General features: G+C 48.3%; 1 protein-coding gene across 2 annotated transcripts in view; it reads left to right on the top strand.

Annotated features, from left to right (window-relative positions):
- The window catches only part of TFDP2 (transcription factor Dp-2), an 88422-nt gene that overhangs the window by 47574 nt on the left and 27268 nt on the right, over window positions 1-13580 (top strand). For both annotated transcript variants that reach the window (XM_088466616.1, XM_088466617.1), the window contains exons 3-6: window positions 3652-3776; window positions 4146-4193; window positions 11632-11794; window positions 12395-12538. In XM_088466616.1, coding sequence (XP_088322742.1) covers window positions 3652-3776; window positions 4146-4193; window positions 11632-11794; window positions 12395-12538 — 480 coding nt within the window. The remainder of the gene's footprint in view (window positions 1-3651; window positions 3777-4145; window positions 4194-11631; window positions 11795-12394; window positions 12539-13580) is intronic.

The following is a 13580-nucleotide window of genomic DNA, read 5'->3' as shown; positions in this document are numbered from 1 at the left end:
TGATTGGCTGGCACCTTATCACTTTCTTATCACTTTTCACTCTGTCTCCTAACACTGCTTAGTAAATAGACCCCATAGTGGTGATACATAAAAGTATGCAGTAACTGTAGGCTATTAGTACATAGGGGTGAGAAATTAAAGTTAAATTACATTTTATTTAATTTTTTTTAAATCCACCTTGATAAATAGACCCCTGTGTATGTGAGAGAGAGAGAGGTTGCTAGTAACATGTAATATATACCTTTCAGATTTATAATCCAATTAGATCTAAACACAGAATACAGATTTTACAGAACAGAAGGGACATGTGGTTACCATAAAGCTGTAATGCCCGACTTCATATCAATCTAGTATCTATCCAGATCACCCCCTTTTTTAACTCTCACAAGTACGCAATTTTAATGTAGCACTTACTGCACTATCTGGGCCCTACCGATGAGTCTTTCAGTACCTATAGCTGGGTCACATACAGGGTGGCAGCATTGGTGGAAGTGAATTATATGCAGTTTGCTGTCGTTTTATTAAAACCTGTTTTATGCTGAATATAAACCGAAAAGGTTGAAATAACTGTGTCCATAACACATTAATGGGCCTATGTATTAAAGCTTGATGAGAGATAAAATTGTGAGAGAAAAAGTATTAACCAATCAGCTCCTAACTGTCATTTTTCAAACACCGCCTATAAAATGTAAGGTACAAGCGGATTGGTTGGTGATTGATATCTCACAATTTTCTCTCTCATCAAGCTTTGATACATAGGCCACTAAGGGAGATACGCACAGTATGTTTATTTTGGGTATTTACTCTTACCCCTGTGACCTTTATAATTCTGTATGATGGTCGCTGCACTGGAAAAGATGTTTACTGTTGTGCAGTTTGTGAAGACCAATGTATGATGTTTAGGTGGTGGTGGGTGTGGGGTGTTCCCATCTTTAACTCTGCGTGGAGAACTTTTGCGGAATGTAAGGATAGCCACTTGTTTCTTACCCCATTGTGTATCCAGAACATACAGGGTTAAGTCAGGCTGTTGTTAAGCGTTGGAAAAGTAAAGTGAATTTTCTGTTTGTAAGAAAACACTCGGAATGTCTGACTGCACATGTGAAAATAATTCCTCTAACAAACCCGCTGAGCAGGAGAGACACAAGGTAACATTACCCGCGGTATTCTGGCAACTATTGCATGATAAGCAAACAGCTTAATTGGTTTTCACAGGGCCAGACGGCTGTGGCAGTATTTTCTTTAACAGTATTAGGGACCTGATTGGGAATTATTTGTTCCCATATTTTAAGACGCACACCCCTTAAGAGGGGCTTTAAAGCAGCAGACCGGTTTACAACCCAAAATGACCCTAAGACGGCCACTTCCAGGCAGGTCACTTGAAATGGGGGCCATCTCTTACACGCAAGCCCTTCCTCGGCCTGAGCCAGCGGTCCACCTGTGATTTCAGCAGGAAGTGGTGACAGGGCTACGGCATGAGGCGATGTCTTGCTGCTAGATCCTAGTTATGTACTGGGTTCCCTTGTATATTGGATTAGGCCGCAGAATGGTTGCTTCCACTGTGTATAGGCAATGGGGAGGTCCTTTTTCCAGTGTTAGAATCAATCTGTGTCTAAAGGCCCCCATACACTAGCCGACGGATTGCAGGATACTGCGATGGAATCGGAAACGGTGATCTGACGGTCGGAAATGCTGACCGGCAGCCATCGGTGTTCCGTGATGCGTCGGAGGATTGATGAAATTATACATGTTAAATTTCACCAATTTGCAAATCGCCATCCTATTTTGATAGTGATCAGCAAATCCGTTAAATCCTGTATGTTGGATTTCACCGATCCTTCTACCCTGCATCGCAGGAACGCAGCATTGCAGCAATCCGCCGCTGGTGTATTGGGGGGCACGCGCATTAGTTGCATGAGAGTGATGATGGTTACCAGCACTAGTTTGCAGCTTCTGATTGGCTAATGTATGCACCAATGTAATTTAGCAAGATTTGATTTCTAATAGCTTTTGTATACTGGAAGGAAGTGTTTTTATTTTGTATATGTTTTATTTTCTTTAGTCATATCTAATTGCAAATGTGTATTTTGCTAGCAAAACGAATATTTAAAATATAACTGGATGTAATCGTATCTCGTGTTACTGGTACACATCTGCATTGTCTTTTGTAGCTTTACATAAGTACGCAATTACCCTTTTTTTTTTTTTTTTCGTTTTTTACCCTTCCAAATGTGGTCACTAGAGTAAACTGTATTCACTAACACTTTCAGCATAAATACTTGTGAATGATGACAGTGTTATAGATACATATTTCAGTTGAGGTTTTTCCTCTATATATGCCTGTTAAGACAATTGAAGGCTAAAGCAGTGTAAACCGCAGATCCGCACAACACCCAGTGAATCTTTGCACATAGAAATGCTGCGTGGACCGGAACACGTAAGGAAAAACTATTCTACCAATTCACCCATCCCTTCTAGGACCTATGCATATATAAATGCAATGTATCTCTTTATGTTGCAAGAGCTGGTCAGAGCACCATCTCCAGATTTACCATGTGATGTTAAGCAGCAAAACGACATAGCCCGTATATATTGATCCTGAAGCCATTTGTATAGACCCCTCCTACAGTCATGAATGGAGGAAATACCTATGTGCCAGTATGAAAGGTTTGTGCAATGCAGGCTACGGCATTAAATGTTTTTGCAGCCGGAGAAGATGTGTGAATGATTGTCACTGTGCGGCTGTCTTTCTCTGTGGGTGTCTGAGACCTGCAGTAAAGCATCCAGTGCAGGGTCGCAGCCTGGGGTCCCAGCTTAGCTTCCGGTGGAGATCAAAGCAGAGAGGTGGACGCGGGGGTCAGCCAAGAGCAGCAGTGACGTGTGTTCTGGGGGGCCTCTGACTGGACTGGGAGGGATAGGACCATTTTTGGATGTCCCATGTGACCGTCATTAGTCTTTATTCTATACACCTGCTGTGGGCTTCTGGCTCACAACGATTAACCCATTTATGGCTGTACTGTTTGCAAAGTGAGGTAATGAGCTGAAATGTTTATAACCATGGTAATATACAGTATGTTAGGTGTGTGCCTTCTCTAGTAGAAATACATACGCAGATCAGCAATGTCCTCTGCAATGTCTGTGAGAATATATATACGCGCTTTTTATTTTACTGTATGCCTGTTTTGTTTTTGCGTGGAGGGCTGGTTGCAGGCCTCTGCTGCTGTGTCGTCCGTAACATTCACGAAGAGCCCTCCTGATCCGATTGTGGATCAGTCAGGACATGTAATTGTTAGCTGGCATGATGCTGAGAGGATCCTGTATGCGGCAATGAATGTAATATCCCCTGCATTACATGCTATTGTCCTTACTTTCATCGCCTCTGCTGGAAATGTTGCTATAACTCGAGAACTTTCCATCCGCCCAGCTACGCATCTCTTGTATGAACCCTTGATTGGCAAGGCTATACTGGGAGTTGTAGTTCAGTGATGGCTGGAGAGTCGCTCTTTGCCTAAGTCTATGTTACTGAAGGAAGGATGAGGACCAGTTCTGAGGAATTGTTACTAGTTCTCATGAGAATAAATAAACAGGATGACTGTGCTGTGTACACAATGGTGGCTTCACTAATATAATGTCATTTTGTTTTTGTCATTCTAGATTATAAGCACTCCCCAGAGACTGAGCGCGGGAGCAGATCTTCTCATAGGGAGACAGTTCTCCGCAGCCTCCTCAGCCATGGTCACTCAGAGCCACATCACAGATGCAACCAGCTGGATCCCGGGGTAATCGCTGGCGTCTGGCCCCTGCCCAGTCTATAAATCCAGGGTCTTTGCTTGCTGCTCTATTGTTATATTGCAGAACATGTTTGCCATCACTCTCCAGAACTTTCTATGGGTCACCTCCTGCCCTCCCCCCCCACTCCTTTTTATCCTCTGATTATATTATATGTCTAAAGATGGATAGAAAGGATTCTTATGAGGTAAACGCTATTGAAAGCAATAGCTGAATGGAGAGAAGTATCGTTGTCTCTACCTGTGCCTCATGTACTCGTGGAAGAAAGGAGACGATCACATACTCTGAAATAATAAGCGTCTGCCTTTTCTCCTCTTCTGTCCTATATGTGCTGATCGTGTACTCTCTCTTTAATGTAGGGATCGGAAGCGAACCCGAGAATTCATCGAATCTGACTTCTCAGACGGGTAAGTAGTAAGAAATGAAACATGTAAATACTTGTGGAAGGGAAGCATAGACCTGATGATATGAGGAGGCAAGTGTATATTGTCCTACACCAGTCATTTAGGGGGAGATGTATCAAACCTTGGAGAGAGATAAAGTACAAACCAATTACAGTCTGTAAATGACAACTTGGAGCTGATTGGTTGGTACTTGTATCTCTCTCCAAGGTTTCATACATCTACCCCTTCGTCATGAGACGAGGGGAAAGTAGACCCAGGGATCTGAGGCTTGAGGAGTCTTCTGAGGTAATAAAATGACTCCTGCAGAAATAAAATGCAGCACTCTGGAGTTAGGGAATGCATGTAGTGCTATAGAACTATGGGGTCTATATACTAAGCCTTGGGGGAGAGGTAAAATGGATGGAAATAAAGTACCAACCAGTCAGCTCCTAATGGTCATTTTTTTCGAACACAGCCTGCATAGTGATAGTTAAGAGCTGATTGGTTAGTACATTATCTCCGTCCACTTTTTCTCTCTCCAAGGCTCAGTACATAGACCCCCTATCTTTCTAGGGACAGATGGAACATGTGGCACAAGGGAAACTCCATATCAGGAATAGGATGGAGTTGGACAGAATTTGCAGGTGGTTCATATTGAACGTTGGTTGGCTGTTTCTTTTGGTACAGTATTTCTTGCTACATGTATGATATTTCCGTTATCCTATGCACCAAATAATACAAATCCACCACCTCATCTGCAGAACATGAAGACTTGAAAGAAACAAGTTGATGCTACAAAGGCCTCTCTTTGAGACCAGTAAATGTTAGGCAGTGAAGGCCAGTTGGTCCCTGGCAGCATTCCCCCCCCCCCCCCCGACTCTTCCACTTCTATTCACTTCCTCCGGCTATTCCTAACAAGGAATCTGGAACGAATCCCTGGGGATGCTTTTAGCGAGCAGCTCTCCACTGTGGCAACCACTTGTCAGGAGACGTTTCTATCATCCGGGACTCCTTTTGTCGCTGCAGAATGAATTTGCTGCAGCATATAGTAGTACTAAGTATTTGGGGAACGTTCTGTGCAGTAGGCCTATGCCTGCAATCAGGTTCTGCACCCACTGTTTATCCTCCATGTACCTAACTAATTTTCTGTAAATAATTTATTTGATCCAAAATGAAAGTGGGCTAACAGTAGGTGTCAATATCCTTTTGTTTATTTCCATTTTTCATAGCTTCAATACTTTTATGGGCTAATGCAAAGTTGAGCGCAATTCAGGACCTATTTTGCGTGTTTTCACGCTGCGCATACTGCGGAAAGTGGGAAATTGCCTTCACTCAGCTAGTTAAAAAGTTTACTTACTGTGAACACGTTACAATGGTCCATGGAGATTACAACCGGACTGTATAGTCTGATCAGTTAACTTTAACTACTGATAGCTGGTAATCTATATAAGCTGTAATTTCTACTTCAGGGTCCATAGGGTATCCACAGGATACCTTGGGGTATAGGTGTGACGTCAGTCGCAGGGCACCAAAGAGTTAAGCTTTCAGCCTCCCAGGATGCACTAGGTCCCCCTCCTATACCCCGCCCCCGAGCCAAGGCACCTCAGTTTAGTTTGGTGCCCGGCCAGAGTCGGGTGCACCTGTTGGAGTGGGGGCTAGAAGAGCCCCTGAAGCTTATTCTTCATGCAGCTGTGGCTGCACAACTGGATGAACAGCATGGACAGTCAGTCCTGACGTCCATGCTGTCTTCCCTACACCCCGCCGGTACCAGAACGCCGGTACTGATCCGGGGATGCTGGTGGGCGTCTGGGGTCACAGCTAGCGGTGACCCCAGATGCTCCGGACCATGGCCGGATTCAAGGGGGACAGAGGTAAGCAGCGGGGTCCCGCGGTGGGTCCCCGCTGATCACATGGTCCTAAGTCCCCAGGCAGGGGGCTCCCTGGGGACTGGCTGCAGCGTGGAGCCAGGCGACCAACCTGCGCTTCCACTACCCCCTGGGACAGCGGACCGCAGCAGAGCGGTAGCGCTGCGGCGTCCCAGGGGTTAAATGCATGCCAGGGGAGCGCGCCTTCCCTGTCTCACAGCCGGCGCCTCCCCCACTGCACACAGCCCTCTCTGCATGCTGCCGACTGGTCCTGTGGCAGCGCTCCTCCCCCAGGCCAGCCTCCTCTCTGCTCCTCGGCGGCCATCTTCTCCAGAACGCATGGTGAACGCTGCTGGAAGCGCTGGACGGAAGCATCGTGGTCTGGGTCCCCCCGCATACCTCTCCTCCGCTGTGGTCAGGTCTGTGTATGCAGCGCTGTGTCCTACCAGGCCCTGTGTCTGTGTAGTTGAGTGATCAGCGCTGTTAGTGCAGGAATTGTTATTTTTCTGCATTGTATGTGACTGTGCTAGCGCTGCTGCCTGTAATCTTTTCTTCTCTAAACTGTCAGCTTTATTACTGTCCCTGTTCTTTCTGCTAAAGCCCTTGCGGTGCGGTGCTGCAGGGTGGTCTCTCGCCTATTTAATACTTAATTGGTGAGAGAGGTCACATACGTGGTGCCATCATGTCTGAAAGTGATTTTCCCCTCCGGCTACAGTGTACCACGTGCAAAGTACCGTTAGCGGAGGGGGAGGGTAGCGCGGAGGGCCTTTGCCGGCAGTGTTTGTCCATGGCGCGGCCTATTACGGTTACAGCACCGGTACAGGAGCCGCCCTGGGCTTGTTTCGCTCAGGCGTTAACAGCTTTAGTGGGCCAGTTAGCTCCGCAGCCCGCGTTTACTCCGATGGGTTTGTCCCAGCAGTCTGTGGTGTCGTCACCCATGCAGGGGTTCCCACGACAATTGGTGGTACCCCACAGTCTCCCTATTTCCCCGCTCCCGGGTTCTCAGGAGCCAGCGTGGGTTAACTCCCTGACGAGTTCTGTACAGCACTTGTCGGATGTGTTGCAAGGGGAGTCTGTGCTGCGGTCTCATAAAAGGCCGGTGGCGTCTCTGTCCGCTCCTTATGAGGATGACGAAGGGACGTCTGATGATGGGGAGATTCTAGATCCTTACGATCAGGAACCTCTCCATACTAAGGACGCTGATGCTAAGTCCAAAGTATATATTCCTGGACTTATTCGGGCGGTCCGCACAGCCTTGGTGATTGAGGACGAAGTTCCCCCAGCGGCTAAATCTAAGTATGCCTTTTTCAAAGATGTGAAGGGCGATGCCACAGTCTTTCCTCTTTCGGGTCAGTTGGTGGACCATTTAGAGGAGGCGTGGAAACAACCTGGCAAAAGATACCAGCCGCAGAGACGCCTGGCGGTGGCTTATCCGTTCGCGGATAATTATTTTGCGAAGTGGGAATCCCCTCCACAGGTGGATTCTCACGTGACCCGTCTTGTCCGTAGTGCCACATTGCCGATGCCATCCATGTCCTCCCTTAAGGATGCTACGGGCCGCAAGGTAGAAATCTGCCTGAAGTCCGCTTATTCCCTTGCAGGGGGGGCAGCACGGCCGGCTATGGCCATTTGCTGGGTTGCCAGAGCGATGGAGCGCTGGGCGGATTCATTAGAGGCTTCTTTTGAATCCGACTGTCCGGCCGATCAGGCGGAGTTGATTGGCAATCTCCGTGATTCGGCCACCTACATCAACGAGGCGGCTCTAGACATTAGTACTCTGGTGTCTAGAATTTCTTCAGCAGCGGTAGCTGCTCGTCGCACCTTGTGGCTGCGATCCTGGAAGGCGGACGCAGATTCCAAGAAAGGTCTGGAAGCGTTGCCGTTTACCGGAGAAGTTCTCTTCGGTCCGGATCTGGATAAGATTGTGGCCACGCTGGCGGCAGCCAAATCTGCCTGTCTCCCGTCGGCCGCTGCTCCTTCTGGTTCGGGACCATCGTCCTTTCGGTCATCTAGGGCCCAGGGCAGGCCCAAACCACAGTCGTTTCCTCAACAGGCTGGCCCTAAGAAATCGGTCAAGCCCCGGAAGCAGGCATGGAGTACCAGACGTCCGGCCCCCAAGCCAGATGACAAGCCTGCGGCCTGACGGTCCGGGCCTCCCTTTGGGGGATCCCAGGGTGGGAGGCCGCCTGCTACAGTTCGCCCAGTGTTGGTCGACCACTACGACAGACACTTGGGTTCTGGAGGTGGTTTCCCACGGATACGCCCTCTCCTTCCGGCACAGACCCCCGGCTCGCTTCTTCACCACGGGTCTCCCATCAGACCGGAACAAGGCTACGGAGCTGCGGAAGGTATTGCACACTATGCTCCAGGCTGGAGTTATAGTGGCGGTTCCATGCTCCCAGAGGGGCCAGGGTTTCTATTCAAATCTATTTTTGGTACAGAAACCCAATGGGTCATATCGTCCGATTCTCAACCTCAAAGCACTCAACAAGTCTTTGCGGGTCCCGAAGTTTCGGATGGAGACCCTACGGTCCATCATTCTGGCGCTGGAACCTGGGGACTACTTGGTGTCATTGGACATACAGGACGCTTACCTGCATGTCCCTATTCTTTGGCGCCATCAACAGTTCCTCAGGTTTGCAATCAGCAGCGACCACTTCCAGTTTCGGGCGTTACCTTTTGGCCTGGCAACAGCACCACGTGTTTTCACCAAGGTGATGGCGGTCATGGCGGCTTCTCTGCGGCTGCAGGGAGTCCGCATGTTGCCGTATTTGGACGACCTGTTATTGGTGGCAGGATCTCCAGAGCTCCTGTTACGCCACTTGGACCTGACCATTGCACTGCTGCAACGGCACGGCTGGCTAATCAACTGGCAGAAGTCCACTCTAATCCCGTCTCGGAGGATTCTGCATCTTGGAGCCTTATTGGACTCGGGACAGCAAAGGATCTTCGTGACGGAGGACAAGATCTCTGCTTTACAGTCAAGGGTGCGCAGTTGTCTGCACAGCCGCCGGGTGTCCTTACACTCGGCGATGAGGTTACTGGGCTCCATGGTGTCGGTGTTCGACATGGTGGAATACGCCCAGTTTCACTCCAGACCTCTGCAGCACCTGATCCTGTCCAAGTGGAACGGGCTGACTCAGTCTCTGAAGTCCCAGACGATTGTGCTCACCCAGGAGGTTCGCCTGTCCCTTACGTGGTGGTTACAGACGACCCACCTCAACAAGGGACGTCCGTTCTGGGTTCCAAATTGGGTCCTGTTGACAACGGACGCCAGTCTTCGGGGCTGGGGAGCAGTTTCGGGTCCACACTTGTTCCAGGGCAGGTGGACGCCGACAGAAGCGGAGCTTCCAATAAATATCTTGGAACTCCGTGCGGTCTTCAATGCTCTCCAGCAGGCACAGCGGTTTCTCCAGGGTCGCCCGGTGCAGGTCCAGTCGGACAACGCTACCACCGTGGCCTACATAAACAGGCAAGGAGGAACTCGCAGTCGGGCGGCTCTCGTAGAGGTCTCTCGGATCCTGGTTTGGGCGGAGCGCAATCTTCCGGCCATATCAGCGGTCTTCATCCCGGGAGTGCTCAATTGGGAGGCGGACTTTCTAAGTCGCCAGGACGTTCATCCGGGGGAATGGTCCCTGCACCCGGACGTTTTTCAACTACTGGTGGACAGGTGGGGTCTTCCAGAAATCGACCTCATGGCGTCCCGGCACAACAACAAGTTGCCGGTGTACGGGTCTCGCACAAGAGACGAAGGGGCGTCTCTGGTGGATGCTCTGTCCGTCCGGTGGACGTTCCGGTTCGCATACCTGTTCCCTCCGGTCTCCCTTCTTCCACGGGTAATCCGGAAATTCAAACAGGAAGGAGGGACGCTCCTGTTGATAGCTCCCGCGTGGCCCAGACGGCACTGGTTCTCAGACCTTCAGGGTCTGTCCGTGGACATTCCTCTGCGGTTGCCGCTACGACCGGACCTTCTGTCTCAGGGTCCTTGCCTTCACCCGGACCTGACTCGGCTGTCTTTGACGGCGTGGCTGTTGAGACGGCCATGCTGAGGTCCCGGGGGTTTTCCAGCTCTGTGGTGCGTACCATGTTACGAGCTCGGAAACCGTCTTCCGCGAGGATATACCATCGCGTGTGGCATACGTTCTTCCAGTGGTGTCGACCGAGAGGTTATGCACCGCGGGAGTTTCGTCTGTCTCGGATTCTCGCCTTCCTGCAAGTGGGACTAGATCATGGGCTTCGCCTTGCTTCTTTGAAGGTACAGGTTTCGGCCCTATCTGTCTGGTTTCACCGTAGGATTGCTACAATCCCGGATGTGCGCACCTTTATGCAGGGTGTTCTCCGCATTCAGCCGCCCTTTGTTCCACCTGTGGCGCCTTGGGATTTGGCTGTGGTCCTGAGGGCTCTCCAAGGACCGCCGTTTGAACCACTGGGCTCAGTGGATCTTAAATGGCTAACAGCTAAGACTGTTTTCCTTCTGGCCATTGCTTCGGCCAGACGTGTTTCTGAGTTAGGGGCTCTTTCTTGTAGACCCCCTTTCTTGGTTTTTTATGGGAACAGGGCAGTGCTCCGCACTCGGCCCGAGTTTCTTCCCAAAGTTGTTTCCCAGTTTCATATTAACGAGGAAATAGTTGTTCCGGCCTTTAACTCACCGGGTCTTTCCGTGGGTGAGGCCTCTTTGGATGTTGTGCGGGCCTTAAGGACTTATGTTGACCGCACTTCTTCGTTTAGGAAGTCGGACGCTTTGTTTGTCCTCTTTGGCTTCCGTAAAAAGGGTTGGCCTGCTTCAAAGCAAACTTTGGCAGCCTGGATCCGTATGGCTATTTCTGAAGCTTATCTTCATGAAGGCCTACCGGTCCCTCCTTCTCTGAAGGCTCATTCCACTAGGTCTGTGGGTCCTTCGTGGGCAGCTCGACGTGGTGCCTCGGCAGTTCAGATCTGCAAGGCTGCTACGTGGTCTTCTGTCCATACCTTCGTGAGGTATTACAGGTTTGACACCTTCGCCTCTCAGGATGCTTCCTTCGGGCGGCGGATTCTCCTTTCTGCACAGGAGCGTCCCCACCCTTAAAGGATACTGCTTTGGGACATCCCCAAGGTATCCTGTGGATACCCTATGGACCCTGAAGTAGAAAATATGAGATATGGTAAGAACTTACCCTTGTTATCTCTATTTCTACGAAGTCCATAGGGTTCCACAGGACTCCCGCCCTGTCGCACCTGTGCTGCAGATGGGCTTTGCTCTGGTCACCGGTTTTCCGTCTCCCTCTGGTGAGAATGTGATTCTTGTATGTGTCCAGATCTTTGTTCTCTCTCTTCCTTCTCCTCCTCCGGCCTATGGCTTGGTAACTAACTGAGGTGCCTTGGCTCGGGGGCGGGGTATAGGAGGGGGACCTAGTGCATCCTGGGAGGCTGAAAGCTTAACTCTTTGGTGCCCTGCGACTGACGTCACACCTATATCCCAAGGTATCCTGTGGAACCCTATGGACTTCGTAGAAATAGAGATAACAAGGGTAAGTTCTTACCATATCTCATATTATTTACTAAACTTTCGGCCGGTCTGTACTTGGTAACCGCTAATTATAGTTTTCTCAAATCCGCAGTAAGAGAAGCAAAAGAGGGGAGAAAAGTGGGAAGGGGCTGCGGCATTTCTCTATGAAGGTCTGTGAGAAGGTTCAGACCAAAGGGACAACGTCCTATAATGAGGTTGCTGATGAACTGGTGGCGGAATTTACCAACTCTGCAGGTCATCTGGCCTCCGACTCCGTGAGTGACCTTTATGTTATTTACCTTGTTCTTCTGTGTTTTTCCTTCCCTTTGTGGGTGAACCTCAAGTAACTAACCTGTGCTGTGTCTGTGTTGGTGTCCACAAGTGTGATATTAGTGCATGCCAGTTACGTTGTCTTGTAAATAGCCAATGGAAGGAGCGACATGTTATTTATTGACAAAAGAGCAGTTACCCTTAGCAACCAGTCGACTTCCTGTTGCTTTTTAGAAGCTGATTTAAAAAACTAAATAAAAACCTAAAAACAAAATGAACACCGCATTATCATAGCACATTTTATCTCCAAAGACAGAATATTATTGCTTGGGCAGTGTCTGCTCAGGATCTGTGGTCTGGAACCACGGCTTGATTCTGTGAAGCCACAAGTGCTGCAATTTTTGGCCAGTGTGGGTTATCAAATCTTCATGTATGTCGCTGTCTTAAGGATGATAGTGATCCCACACCTCGTATGATTTGATCTTTGTTATTTATAGGGCTCGGAAGTTAATGTGATCAACATGCTTGACTGAGGAATTGTCACTTTCGCTATGTGGTATGTTTTTTAGCAAGTGCTCCTTTTTTATGTATTTCTTTATTTTCAGGCCTACGACCAGAAGAACATCAGGCGGAGGGTTTATGATGCTCTCAACGTACTGATGGCCATGAATATTATCTCCAAGGAGAAGAAGGAAATTAAGTGGATTGGCCTACCGTCTAACTCCGTCCAGGAGTGTGAGAATTTAGAGGTAGTTATTATATCCCGTCTAGGAAGATCATTTTGAACCTTTTTTTTTTATTTTTTCTTTCTGCTTATTATTTTCTAATCGGTTATCGGGAGAGTTTGTTGAAGCCGTCATTAGATAGATGGTGGGAGTCTAAGACTTCCCACAGACTAGCTTTGTTAGTGTCAATCTGTTTAGTTAAATGAAAAAGTAAATGTTTTCCCTATAATATAGCTTATTATGTTGCCTTATTTTATTGGGTGTGTAAAACTCTCTAAGGCTGATGTAGGGTTGCTCCCACAGTGTGTACACCGAAAGTCGCCCATATGTAGAACTGTATGCATCTATCCGACCACACCGCCCTGGTCCATACAATAAAAACAGATAGAACAGTGCGCTTCAATATTGGGTTAATTCCCTGGTCCGTACGCTGGGTGTCTTAGCCGCCCTCATTATCGGTTTGCACTTCCACCAGCCCTATCCTAGCCTGCAATTCCATCATCCTGCCCTCACTAAACGTAGGCTACGAGCAAAGGCCCTGTTACCACCCAGGTATAACCCTCCAGCCTCACATGGAGGTTCGACTGTGATGCGTACAACAATTAGATGCATACGCTCAGCATCGGAGCATGTACAGTGCGAAAACACGCAACATCAATTCTGCATTGCACCCAATATGTATTGATTCATTCTTTGTACAGACCTTTACGTATAATGATCTCCCACATTTTCTCTTTCAAACTCTAGCTTGATGTACAGTAAGTAGCTAAGACTTAAACTTTAAGATAGAGGTGTTGCCACATTAACTTAATGAATTAATGACTGAGTTTCATTGATTTCTATGACTATCTGAATAAATAGTACCTCTACCGTGATTTCATATGGTATCACACCTCTGAATACAAATTACCTCCAAAACCAGTTTTTATTTATTTTCATAGGAATTTGCTCTAATATTAAAGTAATTCTGTTTAAAAAAAAAAAAAAATCAGAATTTTTTCTTTTTTATTTAGTAATTTGTTGAGCTGTTTTTTAAAAGTTGCACAGGCAGATAAATGGCTCTCTA

Source organism: Taudactylus pleione, unplaced genomic scaffold, assembly GCF_031769625.1.
Source record: "Taudactylus pleione unplaced genomic scaffold, aTauple2 ptg000066l, whole genome shotgun sequence".
NCBI classification, from domain to species: Eukaryota; Metazoa; Chordata; class Amphibia; order Anura; family Myobatrachidae; genus Taudactylus; species Taudactylus pleione.
The sequence above is the reverse complement of the archived record's forward strand: the minus strand, read 5'-3'. Positions and strand labels throughout refer to the sequence as shown.